Genomic DNA, 23,139 nt, shown 5'->3' with positions numbered 1-23,139 from the left:
TTTGCAGTAAATTGCCTGTAAAGTAAGAGAGAGACAAAAATTACATGATTGTGAATTGGCGAAAAAATGGCTACATAGAGAGGAAGCAGTGTCTGGAAAATCATCAATGTGGGAATGATGACATTTTCCCCAACAGTATAAAAAAACACCCAAATATATGACATTTTCTTACTATATGCAAAAAATTGAATAATATTACAGGGAAATGATGAATTTGGAGGTGCTGACTGGTGGGAATGCACGCACAGGGCCGTCCAGCCTGATTTCTGGGCCCAAGGGCAAAATGCCTCACAGGGCCCCGTCCATCGACTTGAATCAAGGTTAAAACCAAATTGTTTACTTTCCGACTGAACAAAGCTGCTGTCCCATGGCTGGTGGCTTGTTTCAAACCGGTCCAGGGTGGACCTCTCGCCCGGTGACGGCTTCATGAATGAATGGCTTTCAAACTTTATTATTATAAGCATGTTGTCTGGTATTTCAGCGTCGCGCCAAAGCTACTGGTCAAAATTTCGCAACGAGGAAAATAAAGATGGACCCATGTTTTGCAAGATTGCTGAAATCATCCTGGGCGTCTTTATTAAAATGAAAGCAATTGCTAGAAAAAGACGAAGCCGGCTAAAATACTTTTTATATTATTCCAGATTATTTTGAACCTGATTGGCAGCTCGGGTTGTGTTTAAATACAGACGTAACTTTGTCTAACTCTGTCATCGCACTGTTGCTCTCAGAGGACGGCCTCTCTGAATATTAGACTTGCAACTCTTTGGCTTTATCAGCCTGCGTTTGGCTATTTTTCCGTTATTTTCAATTGATTTATCGATTTATCATTATTGACTCCAGTCTCTCTTTAAACAATATTTCAGAAGCCTATTATTATTTATAATGTCACTGTTCAATCATTGTTATAATTATTGGGCAATTTTCGCATGTTTTTTTGATTTAAATTGATACATATATGTGTGTGTACGTACATATATATATATATATATATATATATATATATATATATATATATATATTTCCAATTTTTATCATTTATAGTATACTATATACTATCATTTATATCACTACTTGCTAAGTGGGTCATTGCCATTTCCCCTGAATCTACATCGACGGTCATGTCTTGATGTAAAATTATGTTTGACGAGAAAGAAATGAAAAAAACCCGAAGATGGTTAGAAGATGCACAGAATAAGTAAATATCACTTTCACTGAGTTCAATACGGATACTGCATCATCAGTCATTTTTATTTGAACCACGCAATATTTTTACTCCTTCTGTTCATAGATCTGTTCGTTCTTTTTTTTAGATGTCCTGTTGCGCAAATATACAGATTGTTTTACTTGAGATAAAAGCAATTTTGAGTGTAAACCCTTGAATCTCGAGTTTTCAATCCCACCTCCCTGCTGTCGGCGCAATCCGCCGATTCTGTTGGCCGACCCCTCCCTTCTACGGATCAATGTCTTAGCTGTCAGAGACCCGATTGGCTTGTTGTAGCAACATCCTCAGCTGGACAGCAATGTTGTTCAGATGTGCATGCTTGGCCGTGACTTCAGTGTCTGATGTCAGATGGTTTTTCGGCCAATAGACGCCAGGTTGTTTTTAAGTCGTGCTGCGAACCAACCGAGCACGATGTCTAACAAACCATATCGATGTTAGGGCTGCGACCAGGAGGCGATGACTAATTTAGAAGCTGATGGGGTGTTCGTGAGGTCCGAGCCACACTAAACAACGTTTGACCGCAGCCGGTGGAAGTGCAGTCATACCATGAGTTGAATTAATCTCGTGACTGAGCTCGTAAACTTGCTTGTATATCCAATTAAACGTCCTCATTAAAATGAATTGATAATGTATAAAAAATAATAAATAATAAAAGAGAACGCAAAGAAATAAACTAGATAATAAACTGGTTTTATTAGGTGTGATTACCTTTAAGATTGGATAAAAATGCCATTTGGGGGAGGAGCTTTTCATTCGCTCTATCACTGAACTTAACTACACACTTAATGCCACAATGTTTTGCTAAATGTAAGTTGCACACTTTGTTACACTTCATGGCTAAACGGCTACACTTCATTTAGTCACAGAGCGACCGCCGCTCCTCTTTTTAAAATGATCAAACCATCCCCGACCGTGGTTTCCGATGCCTCGTCTGTTTACGTTCCAGACGTCTGCTGTACTGAATCCCCGTAACTAAGCGATGCCTCCTCACAGATGATGCTCTCGGTCATGGTGTCTCTTTACCTCACCTTTTTCAATCTTTTCACGGACAACAAGCCCACCTTGCTCTTGTTTAGGATGATTTAGCCGGGCCACCCGCTGGTGGTGTCCTCGTCAATCGCTCCGAACTCAGATCTTGGCTCATAATGCAAAGCAAAAACCGGCGGAACGACAGCTCATATCTAGGAAAGCTCGTAATTTGATCCACCGGCGAGTCAAGTTGCCACTGTAACTCGGAATGAGAAGTCTTATTTTTTCCAAATTTTTGATGCGCTAGTGACCTGGGTAGCAATCGTGCCTGAGGCGAGGCTGAGTTCAAATAGGCAGCCCGGATTTTGGGAAGATGTTTTCGCCTGCGACGCGACCATGAAATTTCCATTTTCTCGCTAATCGCAACTCTCGAGTATTTAGTCGTTTGTTAAGCCCACAAAAGCCCCGCTTGCAATATTTGTTGAATATTGAATTGAATGAATACAAACGGGGGCTCTTGTGCTTTTTGTTCGGTTCATAATCTGATAGTAGCCAGCTAGTTAATAGAGTTGTTGATGACGAGTTGATTTATCCAGTGGTTCAACTGAATTTCCTTTATGAGTCGACATTTTGTACATTAAAAACATTGTCCCCTGATGTTAATTTGATGCGGTGCACGGCTTGTTGTTAAAAACAACAACCATAACATTGTGCCATGAAACGAGCTCCAGCGTGACAGCGCCGAATTCTGCGCGTTTAATGGAAGGGTGAATTATTTTTCCTCGCGGACGGCGGTATCGTCTCCGATTGTTTTTTTTTTTTTTTTTTTTTTTTTTTTTTTGAAGAACATTGCATCCACTTGAGTAAAGTTCACCGCCTCTGATGAGAGCGGCGGCACTTTAGCTGTAAATGTCAGCCGCTGACGTCCACACCAGGAATGTGTGTGTGTTGTCCTGTCCAGCCCCGGCGAAGGCACTTACGCAACCCACTGTCCTCTAGCCACCCCACCTCCTCTTCCTCCCAACACGTAACCTCGCTCGGTGTTCACGCGGCGACGTCTGAGGAAACAGTGCCGATTACTTCCCAGGTGCCCCGCGCCCGGCAGCTCACCGTTCGCCCGCCGCTGACACAAAGGCCTGTTTACTGTAAACACCCCTCACCCGGACTGTTATTCCAAGATCGGGCCCGGATCCCACTCAGCCGCGTCGGGCCGACCAGGAATCTGTCAGTCAGTTGTGACACAGGAGGGTTCCCATGTGCTGTCTAATCCATGCTCTCCTTCAGGGGAAGCGTTGCGTAACAAATGTCTTATTTTGCACCCTTGTCGTCCTTTTCCGCTGCGATGAAAATATACGTATTACGACTTTCGACAACTGATGTGGATTATTGGTGTTTTCAGGAGGATGTTGGAGACGGGTGATCATTTGAATTCACCGAAAGTCACAGCATGACGTCATTGGTTCGTCGTGTAGATTGTTTATCGGAGGGTCACAGTGGGGCAAGAGACAACGGGCACAGCAGATAGAATTTTTTTTTTTTGAACATTTATTAGAACAGGTTCCTTAACAGAGTCATACACATTCTTACAAAACCTCAAAACAAGATATACATTATACAATAATCTTTATAGGTCACTTATTTCCTCAATAGCAAACGAAAAATAAAATAAAACTAGAAAAAAAAAAAAGACATCTAACTCAGTCAAATAGAGATAATATCTCCAACTCTCCAAATATTTTTTAATGGGTGCCCATTTGTCAAGATATAGGTCTGTCTGAAGTCGTAAGTTTGCTGTTATGCGTTCCATGCAGTTTACATCCTTAAGTCCCTGACGCCACTGGTCCAGGGTAGGTGGGTGGGGTTTGAGCCAGTTTACTGTGATCATTTTATGTGCAATTAATAGAAGAACTCTAAGCGAAAACACCTGGTTTTTCCTTAGGTCGCTTGTTGATGCTGTACCCATAATAACTTGCTGTGGATCAATTGGTCTGTTTAATTTTAAAATCTCACTTATTTGTTTTTTCACCTCTTCCCAGAATTTCATCAGTTTAGGGCAGTCCCAAAAGATGTGGGAGAAGTCCCCCGTTATGCCACAGCCCCTCCAACACAGGGGAGAACAGTTATTATCAGATCAGTTATTATCAGTTATTAGCAGATAGAATTTTATAGAAAATATATCGAGCAGTAATTAGAGCTTCCAGCAAGAAGGTTGCCGGTTGGATCCCAACAGGGGAGCCCTCCTCCGGCTCCTTCCCACAGTCCAAAAATATGCAGGAGGCTCATTGGAGACCCTAAGTTTCCAAGATGTTCGGATGAGAGTGACTTTCTTTACATTCGCCGGCTGTACGCCATATTGGATTGTACCACATTGGCTTTCTCTTGTTTGTGTTTCTTTTTTTGGAAACCTATTTTTACCATATGTGAGGTGCAACTTGCATCTTTGGAAGGGTATTGCGTATACATGAATACGGTTTATGTATTTATGGCTGGGTCTTACAAAAAGAAGTTTCATGATGATGCGTTGTCAGCCATTACAAGAGTTTTTTAACCCGCAGAAAACTCTCTTTAACTCTGTTTTTGACGCAGAATGACAATCACGGTTTCAGTCGTAACAACATTCCAGCTTCTTTGGACAATGAGGGGATAAATAATCCCTAATTGATGAAATAAATGACACCATTTTTTTTTTCTTTCTGGGGTGAGCATCTGTGTTAGTGGGTTGTTAAAGCGCCGAAATGCTGATAGCCTCTGTCAAACAATCTTGCGTCTCAGAGAGGAGCGCTAAGCATGCCAAAATGACTCTCATAATCCCTCAAACACGGACAAATAAGTAAATTAAGCTGATAATTGTTAAAAAACCAACATTACCGGTAATTTATAGCTCAGGTGTCTGAATGAATGTTTTTATCTACTAAATGTTCACATTTCTGCAGTTTTAGGCTCTTTTTTTCGCTCCCCGATTTGTTATAATTTGTATTTTCACAAACTTCAGTAGATTATAATATCACGCTAATCCTATTATCGCAACAAAATTAGCATTGTGTTCAAAGATTGAGCTCATAACAATGTTAGGACCACAAGGTCGGTCTTTGACGGGTCAAGCCATTACAGTCTCACGTTATCTTTAATGAACGATTGCATCAGATGACCAGAAGCCATGATGCAATGTTGCGTGGGGAAAATAATCCATGATTGTATGTTGCATGGGGAATTGAACACTGAAATTCAAAGACCGTGACATGTTTGCAATGCAACTGTTAAAATCAGCATTTGATGCAGGAGAATTCATCCTAAACTTGCATTTGCATCCAGGAAGTAGACTGCAGGTAAAGAGGTGCCTCATCCTCTAGATCAGGTTGTCGCCAGCTTCGCCTCCGTCCCGTCGTCCCGGTATCCAGTAGAGCACCTGAGCTGAGACTGTTGCGCCCGCGGGTCGGAGGGTTCCTCAGAGGCTACAAAAACAAACTGTGCGTCAGTCACATTTTGCACCGCAATAGAAATAGTCTGGGTTTTGACAGGCAGTGCTACGCTAGCTCGGAGGGCCAGAGCCCTCCGTTTCTAGAGGAAATGGAAATTGCTGGGCTTTGCGTCTGAAGCGGGGGCCGAGTTAAGTCTGCATGGGAAAGTATGCAGTTGAAAAAGTGCGAGAATGGCTGGCACCGGGGTCCCGGTGGAAGGGCCCGATGTATGGATTGACCCTCCTGTTGAAGTGCACTGAGCTGCTTGATGCCCTCACAAAAGGTTTTGTTTGTTTGACCTTGATGTTTACAGCTTGTTAAAAACGGGAGAGAGCGCGTCTACACACATGCACGTACCGCGATGTGCAAGGCGCCGGGCCAAATCTTTATGTGCCAATCATCCGTGCTACACAAACAAGCCTTTCCCAGATTGTTCAGAGCTAGCATGACCGACGCTGGCATCCCCTAATTTGGTTCGTCCTATTGGCCTGTTAATGTGGAAGTGGCAAACATACAACTTTGTGGGTCAGAGGTCCGGGCGCCATGTGATGAGCGCATGATGCACCCGCAGCGAACGAGGGGATAAACAATCCCAGGTTGGAAGCACATTCGTTCGAGGGAAACCCAAGCCAGAGGCGAACTTTTCTCAGAGGCCGAATTTGCCCTTGGACCTTGCGCAAGGCTTGGCCAGAAGGGGTCGACGGAGCGGTGATGCTTAAAGAAGTTGCCTTGCGGGAAGGTCCAGCTTTCCTTCCCGGCGCTCTGGTACCTCCGGCTCGCGATACAAAATGCCAGCATGATTGAGCAGGATTTTTTTTTAGCAGGGGGTCTCTGCCAGTACTTGTATGGCCCACTTTTTGGTTTTCTGTACCTTTCTGACAAACAAGTGAAGGGCTGGATGTCTCATGACAAGAATGAGAAAGGGAACGACCGTCTCCATTCCCAAAGAATGGTCCAGAATGGTTTTAGTGAACCCCACTTTTTGCCCAATGATTGCTGGCATAAGCGAAATTAATATTAATAAATTAAATAATATTTGGGAGACACTGATAGACATTTACTGTTTTTAGCCAAATTAAGTTGATTCATTAATCTAGTATCCACGGATTAATCAGAATAAATAATTGTTCGTCATTACCCGCGTACATATGGTCCATAAGGTAAGCCGTTATAAATTATAATCATGAAATATATTAATAATCAGTGGAACATCTGGACTGGTTACTTTCATGAATGCTGAGAACTGCAGGCTGGGATGGTTAACAACATTGGATTGGTTACTCCTGATGTCCAGAAGTGCGACACACACACACACACACACGCACACACACACACACACACACACACACACACACACACACACGCAGACACGCACAAGCACCAGCATGTCTGGCCGGGCCACACCCTTCCTTCCCTCCCTGCCCTCCTGTCGGTGGGTGTCAGGTTTCCCCCTGCAGCTAAAACCTGCCCGGTACCACGGTCGCCATTGGCTCGCCGGACGGGGGGATAACCTCGGCGATAGGCCGACGGTGCCGTTTTGCTGGTGCCGGGGAATCGATGAGCGGGCAAGGTGGCAGAGGATGAGGAGAGCGGGGTTTGTTCTGCGGCCCAGATGTCGAGGACAAACCAAATTGGAAGATGTTTGAAGGGTTAATGGCAGTTCGCTTCATTTCCAGCAGCGTCGCGATTTTTCAGGGGGCGACGTTAACCGTTACATCACGGTTACACAACAAGAGGAGTAATCGAGTGAATGTATCCACCACAGTATCATTTGTGTCGCCTTTTTATTGCATAATTCCGATCATCTCTGTTTTTCTATCATTTAATACAACCGCTTCCCTGGATGATCTCCCTGTGTTTGCTAACGCCGGGCAGATCTTAATGTCTTGCATCCGGGATCTCCGAGCAGCTTCCTCTGCTCAGAATTCAAAGCGGTTTATTACTGCGAAAATATAATTCATTCATTTTCTATACCGCTTATCCTGCGATGGAGCGTTGGATAATCAAACCCGTCACAGCTGTGATTGCGTGAGAGTCCGGGTTTCACCTAGTTGGTTCGCAGGGCCGCATATTGAGACATACAACCATTCACCCTCTCATCCAACTGTTCACATGCCATGTCAAGACATACGAACATTCACTCTTGTCATTCAAACGTCATGTAGAGACATCCACATATCCATTATCTAATGCTTATCCTGCAGTCGGAGTCCCAGGGTCACTCTCATTCTCACATCTGGGCAATTTAGGGATCCAATTAAGCTCCTGCATGCTTTTAGACTTTATGCTTTATGCTTTTTTTTTTTTTTTTTTTTTTAATTAACACACACACAGAGAACCAGTGTACCACCCGCTCTGATTCTCAGCTTTCTTTTAAAAACCGCGTTGTTTCACATCTTATTCCCGAACCCATGTCGTGTGTGTGTCGGGAGTGTGTGTTTGTATGCGGAAGTAAGCTGACATGTTGTTTGCTTGTTTTAGGAGCAATAATCTGATTGCACTAATACTGTGTTTTTTGAGGGTCGGGCATGTCAGAGCAGAGACCTCATCCCCGCTCGGACTCCCCGGCATTTCGCCGTCCGACAGCATTATCGGGATAAACCGGCGCGAATGTTGCAGATTTGCTGCAAACGTAAAGATCCGTCCCCGTCTGTATGAACCGGTTGAAGGGTTCGGACATATGTCTTCAGGTCGGGCAATTTATGTTATTCACAGTCCAGCAAGAAGAAAATAGACCAGAAAATAAAACACGCTTTCTTTTCTCTCTCTCTCTCTTTTGACCAAAATTCAATAAAAAACAATATTATTCTTAGTCTCTACGTTTTAAGTTACATCCTCATGTCTTTCCAGAGCCGGACCATTCATTAAATGTTTGCGAAAGGATGTTTTACTGATCAGATATATTTCTGACATCCGTGGCATCTGAGCTGAGTGTTTGGATCCCGTCTTGTCGGAGGATTGTTTCCAAAGACGGAACGGCCGAATGTCTGGAACAGGCTGGCTCACGGCAGAAAAACAGATATTTGTTAAGTAAAAAGCGGATTCAACAGCATTTGTTATTTAGACTTTGGACAAATGAAATTTCATTGTGATGCATTATTGTTCAGTTATTCGTTCGTTCAAATATTCGTTATCTATATCACCTTCCCTGCAGAGCTGGCCTTTCACCCTGAATCGATCAGAGACATGCAACCATTCGCCCTCTTATTCAAACGTTCACACTATTCAGGGTTTCCAGTGAAACTACTGAGTGTGTTTTGACCTGGAGAACCCTGAGAAGCCCACGCAGACACGCGATGGACATGGGAACTCCACGCAGAAAGGCTCCTCTATCGGAAACCAATCAGGGATGTTCTTGCTGGGAAGCGGGAGCGCTAAGCGCTGCACCGCCCTGCACAAAAAAGGAAAAATCTAAAATTTGTTCCACTCTGGTGACCTCGAGGGAAGAAGCTGCATGGGACGTTTCAGAACCTCCTCCCAGGTGCCAGCAAGTAGACAAGAACATGGATGCAATAATCCCGGCGCACATCTTCACATTTCAGAATCCTCCCAGCCTCAGATGCGATGTGACGCCGTGAAACAACCACCGCCGTTTCTGCAGATATTTTTAGCCAGAACGTTCACCGGCGGGGCCAAGTTCAAACCCTAAGCGGCACGAAACTGGAAAGAAGTTAGCATTACCGTTAGCGGTGCGGCGATGTGGACCAGGGGACTGTAACAGGAAGGGGGGGGGGATTTTCCACGGATCAGCGTGGTTTACAAATTGCAACTTTTCTGCTGCAGTAGAAGCAAGCGAAGCCTCGAAAAAGGATGATGTAAACATTTCCTAGCGGCGCCCCAGCTCGCGCCCGGGACATCCAAGCTCCTGTCTGCGTAAAAGCAAAGTTGGAAAAGCCAGGGTGCCGTCTGAAGTACAACTTGGACCCCGGCCGACTTCGCGAGTCGTATATTACGCCACGACGCTGAGAGAAAAGGAAAAAAAAAAAAAAACATAAGAAAAAACGACGATTAAGACTCTCGCCCGTGTCGGTCTTTCCTTACAGACGTCGCCAAAAGGCAGCCAAGATGTCGGGGAGGTTCCTCCACCATCAGAGGGCTGCTGGAAACTGGAGACTCTGTCAGTAGATTTCAATCATCGCACACAACGTTCTAAAAAAAAAAAAAAAAAATTCCACCTCAATTTTCTTTGCTAATTTATTTTAGATAATTTTCCTGCTTTTTATTTATTCATTTTTTATTCCACCATTCAGTCACCGTTTCAATCACATTTGAGTTACTTGGGGATTTTGGAATTTCTTGATTTTTTTTTCTCAAGTATCCGTAGATACTTTTAGGGAGAACTATCAAGCTTCAATTTAGTTCCAGAAAGTAGGTCGAAGGGACCTCGGTATGGACCGATGTGAAGAAGAGGAATGGTATCAGCAGACTATCAGATGGGTTGAGATGTTTTTATTTCCTCTGTGATCTGCTTCACCATGTGAAGAACCCTGCTGTTAGCTAACTACATACTCATTTTGGGGGAAAATGTTGACGTTCCTCTGCGAGCCGTGGAGACCCCTCTGTGGCGTAGAAGACCAGAAGAACTCAGACCTCTTTATCGCATCATTTGGTTGGAAGGAAACAGCCGACTCGTGACCAGGGTAGTTTTTAAAAATGGTAGTATCTGGTGTGGCTTATGAGTTCCAACTAGCACCTATGAGTTCCTATGGAACCATATAAAGACCCTGCCTTGGAGTAGGAGCGCAGATGGTCAAGGAACTGAGATCCACTGTCCCTGTTTCCACCAAGGAACGGTCTATTTCCTGAAATAGTTCTTGAAACTGCAAAAAGTTCCTACAGCGAGAAAGGGGGTACGAGTCCTGAAGAAATGCACACTTGTTGCATGTCAGTTTGTGTTTATTTGGAAGTGCACTTCCAGTTTAGCTGTAGAGTGGTAACACACACACACACACACACACACACACACACACACACACACACTTACACACTCCCTAAGCTTATATGCGTGTCAACAAATCCCTGCTCCAAAACTCATGTTGCAGGAGGATTGTTTTTGCTCTCTGCTGCCATATTTTATCATTCTGGCTGCATGTGTGTGTTGATGAGCAAATGAACAAAGTTGTGCGTTTTTGTGTGTGCGTGTGTGTGTGTGTGTGTGTGTGTGTGTGCGCCTGTGTTTGTGTGCTGGCCTTAGCAGTGGATGTACGGGGTTACAGCTCAGATTGTGTCTCCTCATGATCTCCGCCTGCTTTAATCACATTTCATGTTTTTTTTTTTTTGCTTTTTTTGTGCATGCTTTTTTTTTTTTGCTAATGCTCTAATCCGGTGTGTACGGCTCTAAAACAGGTTAAGTCCTCGGTCTGACGGCATTACATGCAACCACAAACAAATCGCGCCGTGGCGGCGAATGTGAGCAGACAGTGCGGCGTGGTCCCCCGAACCCCGGGGCACACCGAGAAACACCATTTGTCTATGAGTTTCCTGAAATCTCCCGGACTCTGAGCCTGCAGCCTCTCAGCTTCTGAGCCCAGACACTTTCACTTTCATCCAGAGGATGTGTGAATGAGAGGATGAAAAGCTATATATCTCTATATGATGTGAAATGAGTGGGTGAATTTTTGTGTGTCTTGAATGTGTGAATGACAGGGACGGCCCCGTCTTATCTCCAGGATATGGTGGAGCCACATGTCCCTACCCGTCCCCTCCGATCTGCCACCTCTGGGCGACCGTCCTCCCCATCACTCAGAGCCCCCGGGCTGCAGATCGAACCGGTCTTGGCTCCGTAATGTTGGAAAGAACTCCTGAAAAATGTCAGAACAGCAGGGTCGCTGCCCATCTTTCGCCGTGAGCTGAAAACATACCTCTTCACCAAGCACTACCCTACTAATCGCACTTAGCCCGGAAAAAAACAAAAAAAAAAACATTAACAATGAAACGAATGTGTGTATGCATATGGTTCTGATGGCTATTTGGTTGAGTGGTCACATCTGACCTCCGACTACTGGTAATTAAAAACTTCGGTGACTGACTTTCACCTTTTGCAAGTCGCTTTGAATAAAAGCATCTGCCAAATGACTGTAATATAATGTAATGTTATGTAATGGGTGAATGTTGTTTCTATATAGATTTGTGAACAAGAGCGAATGGCTGTCTATATGATGTGTAAATGAGAGGGTGAATGTTTATGTGTCTTTATGATGAATGAATGAGTGAATGAAGGGTCGTAGGATGTGTGAATGAGAGGATGGTTGGTTGCAGGTCTCTTTATGACGCGTGAAACGAGGGTGAATGAGTGTCTCCTCATGGCATGTAAATGAGAGGGTGACTTTTTTTGTCTCGGTGACGAATAAATGAACGAGCAAATGGTTCCACGTCTCTTTGAAATGTGAATAAACAAGTGAAGGATTGCAGGATGTGTGAAATGAGAGGGTGAAAGTTCGTATATCTCTGTATGACATGTGAAATGAGAGGGTGAATGTTGTCGTTCATGTTCCTCCCGTCCATGTCAAGCAGCCGTATGTCCTCGCCCTCACCTTCCTTTCCTCCTCCGCCCTCCAGTTGATGTGAGCCCAGCCTCGCTGCCCTCGCAGGTGTCCCCCTCCACCGCCGCCAACCTCCCCATGGACCTGCGCATCGTGGACCACCACCACCAGCAGACCCCGTTCGGACTGCTGCCCCAACCCCACCCGACGCCGCCGGCCTGCTCCACGCCGGGCGAGCAGCGAAACGGGCCAGTCATCAGTGAGTGCCGCTGATCTCCTAATCTCCATGTCGTGCGCGCTATTGTTGCTTTATGACTGTTCTCCTCCGCCCGGATTCAGACGGCGGGAATTAGTGACCGAGGGATTAATGGGACTGATTTAGATCGTCATCACTGGATGGGGCTGGAGCTCCTGAGGTTCGGCGGAAGCGAAACACCTGCAGTCGTCTGTCCGTCGGCTGCTGACGAGTGAACCTTGTTTTTGTTCTCGACCGTTTGATCAGTTAGCGCTTCTGCCTCGCAACAGGAAGGTCCCTGGTTGGATTCCCGTTGTGCGAAGTCTCCATGTTCTCCGCAGGTCTGCGCGGGGTTCCTTGGGTTCTCCGGTTTCCCCGCACCGTTCAAACACATGCAGGAGGTTCTCTGGAGGCACAAAATTGTCCAGATGTTTGGATGAATGAATGAATGGTAGTTTGTTTCTATATAACGTGTGACTGAATGAGTGAACGGCTGTTTGTTTCTATACAATGTGTGAATGAGAGCGTGAATTTTGTATGTATGTATATATATGACGTGAATGAGTTAGTGAATGGCTGCGTGTCTATACAACATGACAGGTTGATTAGAGAGTGAATATTGGATTATTTCTATGTGACATGAATGAGTGAGTGAATGGTTGTATATCTAAATGGCTTGTGAATGGTTGACCATCAGTGTGTGATCAAGTACTGGGGAGACAGAAGTACTACATCCGGGTTGCACTGACCTTGAAGACCTTCCCCAATGTGGTGTAGTCCAGCCTATCAGAAGTACTGTAGTACTGAGATGTTCTCAGGTGTATTTGTTCCGGTACATAACATGTACTGTATAACTCCATGTACTGTAGTAGTAGATGCGTCTGCATAGTGGTACTTCGAATGATGGCACTTTGGGATGCATGCTTCAGTTGTATTCATTTATATTGTGATTGAGTACTTGGAGACAGAAGTACTATATCCAGGTTGCACTGACCTTGAAGAACTTCTCCAGGTCGCTGTTGACCAGCCCATAACACTACGATGCTCTCACATCTATTTGTTAGAGCACATAAAGCAGGCATGTCCAAAGTCCGGCCCGCGGACCAAATGTGATCCGTGTTCATATTTACACGGGCCTGCAGCCTCTGTCATAAAATCAATAATATGTGGCCTCCTGCATGCAAACTACATCTAACTGGGAACAAATGTGGTGAAAAATTGAAGCAACTGGAAGCTGTTAAACGGCACAGCGGCGCTTTTGCCACAAATCAAATGAAAATGCCACAAAGGCAAGCTAGGAGGTAGCAGCGCTGAGTGCCAAGCTCTGCTAGCCTTTTACTGAAGGTGGAATTATTAAAGACTGGGTGATTAAAAATGTTGGAATAAATTTGTCTTGAGAAGATGCGAGAGTTTGCTAATGTTTACCTTGGTCGTAACACTGGTACGGAGAATTTAAGACACAGAATAAGAGACAGAGGCCAAAGGAACAGAGCTTGGACACCCCTGACATAAAAGTGTGTCTTTATGGATGAATCCTATCGAGTATAAGACCTTATGAAAGTGGAAACCATAATGATGGGTCCTCCTCCAGGCCACCAGGAGCAGCAGCTGCAGCAGGAGCTTGTGGCCCTCAAGCACAAGCAGCAGCTCCAGAGGCAGCTGCTCATCGCCGAGTTCCAGCGGCAGCATGAACAGTTGTCGCGGCAACACGAAGCCCAGCTGCACGAGCACATAAAGGTGAGCTGGAGTAGGAGTGTGTGTGTGTGTATCAGGAGTACAACCGAGCTCAGCAGAAAGTGCACGCCAATGGCTGGGAGGTAGTGAGCACCCGCTTAAGTGACAGAGCCATAATCTGATCAATCTCGCTCCCCTCAAAGACCCCGAGTCCAAAATGTCACACGGATCAGCTGAGAAATGGCAGTTTATCTTCCTCACAAATCATACACAGCAATCTGACTGAACAAGAACAAGAGCTTGCAGAAAAAATTTCAACAGATATGTAATTTAGTTTTCTTAAAATTAGCTGAAATTGTCACTGAAGACTGCAAAGTAGAAAATACACTGCTCCAAAAAATAAAGGGAACACTAAAATAACACATCCTAGATTTGAATGAATGAAATATTCTTATGAAATGCTTTGTTCATTACATAGTTGAAACCGTTGACAACAAAATCACACAAAAATAATCAATGGCAACCAAATGTATGAACCCATGCAGGTCTGGATTTGGGGAAACACTCAAAATGAAAGTGGAAAAACAAACAACAGGCTGATCTAATGTCCTTAAAACAAATCCAAATAAAAACAGTATTTTTTCCTAAATGGACAGAAGTGCAATTGACTTGGACTGACATTGTGTTGTTTAACTGTTCCTTTTAATTGTTTTGAGCAGTATATATCTATAATATATATATACAGGAAGTCCTTGACTTACGTTGGAATTCTGTTCCTACGATGCAACATAGAAATCATGAGTAAACGAAGCAACACCGTAGGTGGAGAACATTGTAAACCAAGGACTTCTTGTATTTTAAAAGAGAAAATAACAGCGTCCATTTTTCCTGATCGGGCCGGCCGGGGTCACCGGTGGTTTTAAATCCCCCCGCTCTCTCTCCCGTCCTCGCCATCCCTCCGCCAGCACCAACAGGACCTCATGGCCCTGAAGCACCAGCAGGAGCTGCTGGAGCACCAGAGGAAGATGGAGCAGCAGCGCAGCGAGCAGGAGCTGGAGAAGCAGCAGCGCGAACACAAGCTGCAGCAGCTCAAACACAAGGAGCGAGGCCAGGAGAGTGAGTAGACTCCGCCAACTGTGGCTACTCCCTGACAGGATTGTAGGGTGTGTTTAAAGAAAGTCAGATGGTTGAGATGGAGCCGTGGGGGTTCCTAAAGCGGCGGAGCAGTGTCGTAAACAGGCTTTTAAAAAAAAAAAAAAGCCCGGGCCGACCTCCATCCGTCAAACACACAGCCCGGAAGTGGCTGTTAGACTGGAGTCGACTGGGGTTTTTATTTTGACAGGCATGTGATTCGGGATGAAGCTTCAGAATCTCAAGAATATGCAGGTAGTGGGAAGATCCTGACTTATAAAGCAAATGTGTCTTCATCTTGCCGGGGTTTAGACCGCTCCGATCCTCCACTTGGTTCCTCCGAGGCTCCCCGAGCATCCCCGGCCCTGGTACTCCAGGCTGGGCGAGACCACCGCTCACGGCAGAGCTGCAGGTCTGTCGTGACTTCGTCAATCTCCGATTTGTCCAAATTTCTTTCTCAAGTCTGCAAAGACCAACAAACACATGGCATCGGCGACGCTGGCTGGGTTGTCTTTTATTAGCGGCTAAAGCGCCGCTACTTTTGTATGATATATCCCCACGCTCTGGCGCCGCCATCCTAATCCCCATCAACCTCCCGATTCTCAATGCTCTCTTTATTTTAACTGTAAACACTCACAAAAACGCAGGAGTGCTCCTTCCTATTCACCGACAATGTTCGTTTTTGATGCAAATCGCCAAACTGAGACTCATAAACGCGAAGCCCGGATCTCCAGTTGTTGCGATTAACATATTCTCTGTTAGTTGCCACGTTGAGATCCGTCACAGCCCGCCTAATCTGAGTGAATTTGGGTGAAAGTCTGGAGAAGATACAAACGGATGTGAAATTATCTGTTGTCGGCAATCTTAAAATAGTTCATCTAAAGGTCTCATAATGAGAATGAGAGGTGAGGTTTAACCCGGATGGATCATCTGTCAATCACAGCGAGAGACATTCAATCATTCACCCTCTAATTCACACCCTCGAGATAATTTACACTCTTCAATGAATGGAGAACCTAGAGAGAACCCAGTCGACCAAAGAAATCCCCGGAAATTACCTAACACTTGCAGAAAAACCAAGAGTTTTTATTTTGGTTGAAATAAATCATTTTATTTTACTTCGTGAAATGAGTCGGAACTCACATACGGGCAAAACGTTTACACACTCACAAGGTACATCAATCTGACTGTGAAGTAAACAATCCTATTGATTGCTAATTCCTGCTAGCCACTTATCCCTGAGAAAAGGGGTTGCTTAAATGGGAACAAATAAAGATGAGATTCCGGGAGAAATCCCCGGAAATGACCCTAAACAGGAAAAGAAATGGAAGAATAACCAAAGGTTTTTGGTGGATATGCGATACAACGTTGTGGGATTAGCTTCCTGCTCAGAGGCAGGAGCACCAACAGATTCTCCAGCAAAGGCTAAGCTGGAGCAGTTTTGGTGGTTCGCTCTTCCGCCGCCTCACGGCAACAATGTCCCCGGGTCTTTCTGGGTGGAGTCTGCATGTTCTGCTCGTGTCTGGTTCCTCCCACAGTCCAAAATCATGCAGGAGGTTCTTTTGAGACCCTGAATTCACCAGACGTGTGACTGAGTGAGTGAATGGTTGTCAGTGACGTGCAGTCAGGGGAGGCAGGGAAGGCCGTGCCTCACTTGCTCATCTTGGAAAGAAAGAAATGTCAAATGAAAAACAAAATTAGATGGTTATATTTATCAGTGATTTGCACCATACAGGTATTTTTCATTTAACTTCACCAGTTTTAGATTGTTTTTTATTCAGAATTTTCCAAATTTACAGTTCAAATACTGAGTAGCGACATGTGGTGAGGCCACGGACTGTTGAGCCTCAGTGTGGATTGCGTAAGGACGGCTGACTGCTGGCTACTCTGCACTAAGACCGTTTACTGTTTCAACAAACAATTTTGCTTTATGAACAACATTTCCAATGTGCAGTGTTTTTTTTTGTCAACAACTGTATATGTATTATTAGTTTATAAAACCAAGAGCCACTTCATGAGGCACACAGTTCTCCTGCCTCACCGTAGGGGGCGCCTGTAATTCCAGGGATTCTTCTTGTGACTCCTTGGCTGCAAATACAGTGACAGCAAGCTAGAGTTAGCAAGTCAAGTGGCCGCCCTTGACTACATATGTTTGTAAATGTGATTGTGATGAAGTCAGTGCCTCACCAGCCATGAACCTCACCGCATGTCACTGATGGTTGTGTGTCTCTATATGTGGAATTGGCCAGTGACCTGTCCGGATGCTCAGTGACAGTCAAGTTCCAGCATCCCCGCAACCCCGACTGCAGGATCAGCACTTAAGATGATAAATGAGTGACCAAATGTTTTTGGACTAAATCATTTTCTGTTCATTTCACCTTGGCTGGTTCTAAATCGGTGCAGTCCACCCCCTTATGGCGGTGTAAACAGAGCAGGCTTTGTGTTAACCCCCACCATAAATTGCATTGGAGGCCAATTTGCGATTGGACACATCAGGATGTCAGCGACTTGCTCACGAGTCCGGGGAAATTTATCGGCCGTTTTTTTTCCCGGAGCCCCGTCTGATTTATTTCCCTCCCTGTGCTCTCTCCGGTCTATGTCTCTCGTAAGCACACCTGTTTCAACACCTTTTCCATTCCCGCTCAAACCTTATTTACGAGAAGGGAGTTTGGAGTTATTCGCTGACGTAGAAATATACTTTTAGTCGAATAAAACGGGTCATATTTAAGAAATGAAATATTGCCGCATTCCGAAACTATCATATAATTTCTAAAAGTAAAAATGATTCCTTTTGAGAAATTTCATGCAGATGTTTTCGTGGATTGTCTTTATAATCACAGATTTTTGCTGTTTTCAAGTAAATGGTAGCTTACTTTGGGGTCAATTTGTGCTGTTTATAGGTAATTTTGTGCTTTCTTTTTTTTTTTTTTTTTCTTATAATTTACCCCATATTTTCAGCATTTTCACATTCCCTCTAGAACAAGCGCGAAGAAAACAATTTTCTGTTCCCATCTTGCTGATTTCAAGGTTATTCAAGCAAAAGAGAAATGTGAGCTATTTGGCCTCGGTCTTATTGCTGAGACAACGAACAAACCCTGACCTGCGTTTCCACCCCATGTCTCCATCTGCGTCCATCAGGTGCCGTTGCCAGCACCGAGGTAAAGCTGCGCCTCCAGGAGTTTGTACTAAACAAGAAGAAAGCGCTGGCCCAGCGAAGCCTGAACCACTGTCTGCCCGGCGACCCCCGCTACTGGTATGGGTGGGTATCACAACCCACCCGCTCGAGAGCTAAATTCCTCCCGGCCCATAGTTTCACACAAGCCGAGCACCATCAGACATACAATTAGGCTGGTCTCGGTCCTACCGCTGAGTATCAGGGTAATTTTGGTGAACTAATAGTCACGATTCCTTATTGTTGCAACTGGATATGAATTTTATAAATATAAAAACAATATTCGGAGACTCCGCACAGGTCATTACCCCATCAAGTGAAGAAATACAAGTCCAGTTGCCACAACTACCGTCATTTTTGGACTATCGAGCGCACCTCAATATAAGCCGCAAGGGCTAGCCGATTGCTATCTCGGGCTTCCTCCTGTGACCTAAAACCGTCTAAGTCGTCTTCTTCGGTGTCGGAGTTGAACGGACTCAGAATTTCCCGGTCATTTCATCGGTCCGATGTGACCCGTTCCCCCCCAAAAATCCATATATTAGCCGCATTGTTGTTTAAGTGAAAAAAGTCACAGCTTATCGTCCAGAAATTACGGTAGAAGATTTCAACAAGAATTCACCATGACCAGGATTACTGAGAACCTCCACAGACTAATAATCACGATGAGATGAGATGCACTTTAATGGTCCCATAATCGTAAAATTGTTTAGCAACAGCCTCAAGACATACAAGAAAGTATGAAAAAGCCTGAAATAATATAAAATAAACCCTGAAGTGGAAAAGTAAAAAGTATAATATAAACAAACAAGAAATAATAAATAAACAAATAAATAAATAAATAAATAAAATGTCTATTTGATAAGATAATATCTCAAAATGGGAAAATCCAGCCTCCGTGATTAGTGCTACACTATGAGAATTAAGCCTAGATTTTGCAACCTGATGATTCACCGTTTTTATCTATTTTATTTCATTTTTTATTTAATGTCAAGAAATCCCCATCTTTACTGAACAAGCAAGCAACACATACCAGCGGGTTAAACCATAGGGATCGTTCACCGGCTGCCCCAGATGACTTTTTTTTTTTTTTCAACATATTTCTACATCTTAATTCTTTTTCATTTTATTTGTCGCAGAAAAACACACCACAGCTCTCTGGACCAGAGCTCTCCACCCCAGACGGCGATGTCAGCGTACCATCATCCCATGCTCGGCACATACGACACGAAAGACGACTTCCCCCTCCGCAAAACAGGTGCGCACCACTTTTGTCACATGTCACCTCCTACGGGACTACGAAAACAAAGAAGCAAAAATCGAGGAAAATCTGCGCTTAAAGCTACTTGGATGATAACATGCATGGAACAACCTGGCCTATCCCAGCTGTCATTGGAGGAGAGGCGGAGTTCACCAATGTAGATGTATGTCAGTGACTCCACACAGGACATGTAGGTGTCAAACCTGGGACCTTCTCGCTGAGTGGTGGCAATGCTAGCCGCTTGTGCTCGATCGGATGCTTGTTTGCGGTGAATTGGAAGGACATCCGGCTCATCGTCCTATTCACTTCCATCCCTCAGCTCTTCTGTCTACACTAAAAGCGTGCGAGCGGCAGCTGCTCTGGCACCTCGGCCATCGTTTAGCCGCCCCCTGACGAAACACAACTTCCAACTCTCCTCAATGGCGAGGATTCAAATTCACACCGGACGCAAATGCCACTAACAACCAACCGGCGCTGCGGTTGCCTAGCGCTACATTTCCACTGGTCACAAAAAAAAAAAAAAAAAAAAAAAACGCAAACACTGGCTAACATCTGGTTGTTAGACGGCATGGAACTAGCTCTGTGGCGTTCACTGCCGGGTGCTAGAGTTTGTTTCCAATGTGTTCGCAAGGTCGAGTGAAGGGGGGGGAGAACTCGTTGAACCCATTTTGTTTATGGCTCTGTAATAGTTAGGCTTTGAAAACAAATAGAAATATCTAATGAATAGATTCAATATTTAGCCATTGCTGATGGTCTCTAAATTTAAGACAAAAAGACAAAAAAAAAAACCAGTAACGGTTATAAATTTAAGAATTTGTCTGAAAATTTAATCAAAATATCCAAAATATGGTTTAAAAAAAAACCTTGCATCTAGTCTGTCTGCCAATCAAATTTCAGCTCCAATCTTTTTGTCAAAACCGCCGGGAAAGCGACCCCATTGGCCGAGACTCCACCAACTTTCAGGTGCAGCAGACATGACAATTTGAAAAAGAGGAACGTCCTCTGAAGGTGTGTGTGTGTGTCTGTGTGCGCGCGTGTGTGTGTGTGTGAGTGAGTGACCCGGCTGGTCCCCACAAATCAGACAGAGATGATCACTGTTCCACAGGAAGTGGCCGCCACCGGCCGCCACAGTCTGCGCGCTGTGCTGACGCCCGCTGCCGTCATGCGTGACGCTCTTTTTCGCTCGCAGTGACCCACTTGGGTAATTTTTGCGTGTGAATTATAAATACATCCAGAATTATTTTCTGTCCGCCGCTCTCTGCGACACAGGGCTCCATTGTTGGGGCGCTGGGGGGGTTTTGTGGCGAGAAGGCCCTCAGAGCACAGAGCTACACTTTGAATGACTGTGGCAGGAAATCTGTTTGGCCCGTACGGCAGACGCAACCGCTGACCCTCTCTCCGTCACTGTCACACACACACACACACACACACACACATTGGTGTGTGTCCTTCTGGTGAAGGCACCCGGTGACTTAATGCATTACCTAAGCCCTGCTGTTAATCACCACCAGCGTCAAACCTCAAGCCTCTTCCCTGAATGGTCTACAAACCTCACCCTGACCATGAACCCGCCTCATGGAACCCCTTAACCCTTTCAAAGCTCCATCCCCAAAACGAGGGGACAGAAGATCGAGTGGTTTCCCCGTGGCATGGTCGGCCCTCGTGGTTTGTTGTTTAGCCGAGACCAGATTGCGAGTGCTCCTGCGTTGTGGCCATTACGGTAATATTCATCCATTCATTCATTCATTCATTCATTCATTTTCTACACCACTTATCCTGCAGCAGAGTTGCAGGGGGATGCTAGTGCTCGTCCTAGCTATCATAGGCTGAGAGGCAGGGTTCACCGTGGAGACATGCAACCATTTACCCTCTCTTTTACACATCAGATGGAGATAATCTGGTGAGTTGGTGCCCTTGGTACCCTGGAAGCTCATGTCCTCATGTCCTTTGGGCGTCCTTCATTCCTTCTCTAGGCCGCTTATGCTGCACTCAGTGTCACATGGGGATGGGAGCTGATCCTAGCTCTCACTGGAAGGGGCGGCATTCACCCTGGTGAACCACAACCGTTCACTCATTCACATGTCACTTAAAGGCATTCACATGTCACATTAAGGCATACAAGCATTCATTCAGATATGGAAACATGCAACAATTCACTCATTCATACATAAAGAGACAACCCTTCACCCTCTCATTTGCACGTCAGATACAGGCATACAAGTACTGACCCTCTTATTTACGCCACAGATACAGGCATACAACTATTGACCCTCTTATTTACATGTCAGATACAGACATACAACTAATGACCCTCTTATTTATTCTTCAGATTTAAGCATACGACTACTGACCCTCTTATTTGCACGTCAGATACAGGCATACAACTATTGACCCTCTTATTTACGTGTCAGATACAGACATACAACTACTGACCCTCTTATTTATTCTTCAGCTATAAGTATACAACTACTGACTCTCTTATTTACATCTCAGATACAGACATACATCTACTGACCCTGTCATGCATCTCGCCTGCGTTGAGAACGATCTGTGGGATGTTCATGTCCAAACACTCAGCACTCGCCCACCGATGTGTTTGTGTTTCTGGCACCGTTTCCAGATATTTCAATAAAACCCGATGGCGCTGGTTGACAAAAGAAAAAAAAAAAAAAATCCCAGTACTTCCTATGTGTCGTCCGATGCCCTCTGTCCCCCCTCCTCGTATCGTGGAGCTGGCGATAATGGAATTTCAAATACCAAGAGCTCCGTTGCTCTCCCGTGCCGTGCTAATGCGTTATAAGTGTGTATTTAAATATGCAGATGAGGGGAAAAATGGCACCTGCCCGACGGCCTGTCGCGCTTGTTTACCGCCTCGCTGATGATGCCAGCGATTGTTGCGACCTCGCGTCAGGATGAGGCCTCATCACCTGCCAGTGTCGGGGAGTGGGGGGGGGGGGGGGGGGGGAACGCTGCCTGCTTTCCAGGAAACACCATGGCGTTCTGGGAAAGATAGACGACATTAATTGTCCAGACATGGGAGAATGGTTGTATGTACATGGGAGTGACAAGGTGAATGGGGTATTTTTCTATATTATGTGGATGAGAAGATGAATAGTTTTAAGTCCCTGTTTGATGTGTGAATGAGAGGGTGAATGGCTGTGAGTCACTATTTAATGCAGGGATGAGAGGATGAATGAACATATGAAAATTAGAGTGAGAGGGTGAATGACTGACTAAATGAATGAGTGAATGACAAGCAGGGATTTTTCTGAAACACAGTTTTGATGTCTTGAACCCCCTCTGGCACAGCGTCAGCCAACCATCACATGATGCATCGCCCTCCTATGATGCTTCCGGGAAGCTACATTGATTTGTTTCTGCAAACGGCTCCATTGATTTCCATAAATCTGCCCCATCCCCCCCCTCAGGACTCCCGTCTGTCCAAAACAAGCGGCCGGACGATCGATGTGTTTTGTATGGCAAACAGTTTTTTGTAGTGGCAGTTTCATCTCCCTTGTCACCGAAGTATTAAAACCGC

At 45.0% G+C, this 23,139-nt stretch overlaps 1 protein-coding gene across 5 annotated transcripts in view; it reads left to right on the top strand.

The window, feature by feature from the left end:
- hdac4 (histone deacetylase 4) overlaps positions 1-23,139 on the top strand; it is a 147,400-nt gene that overhangs the window by 63,728 nt on the left and 60,533 nt on the right. For all 5 annotated transcript variants that reach the window (XR_015106039.1, XM_086145331.1, XM_086145332.1 and 2 more), the window contains 5 exons: positions 12,208-12,390; positions 13,958-14,103; positions 15,006-15,156; positions 18,310-18,430; positions 19,480-19,598. Coding sequence is in view for 4 of the 5 variants with exons in the window: in XM_086145331.1 (XP_086001457.1) it covers positions 12,208-12,390; positions 13,958-14,103; positions 15,006-15,156; positions 18,310-18,430; positions 19,480-19,598 (720 nt within the window). In the remaining variant the exon portion in view is untranslated. The remainder of the gene's footprint in view (positions 1-12,207; positions 12,391-13,957; positions 14,104-15,005; positions 15,157-18,309; positions 18,431-19,479; positions 19,599-23,139) is intronic.

The sequence above is a fragment of the Fistularia commersonii genome, chromosome 4, assembly GCF_037954325.1.
Source record: "Fistularia commersonii isolate RoL2024-O1a breed Wild chromosome 4, RoL_Fcom_v1.0, whole genome shotgun sequence".
Taxonomy (NCBI): domain Eukaryota; kingdom Metazoa; phylum Chordata; class Actinopteri; order Syngnathiformes; family Fistulariidae; genus Fistularia; species Fistularia commersonii.
The sequence above is the reverse complement of the archived record's forward strand: the minus strand, read 5'-3'. Positions and strand labels throughout refer to the sequence as shown.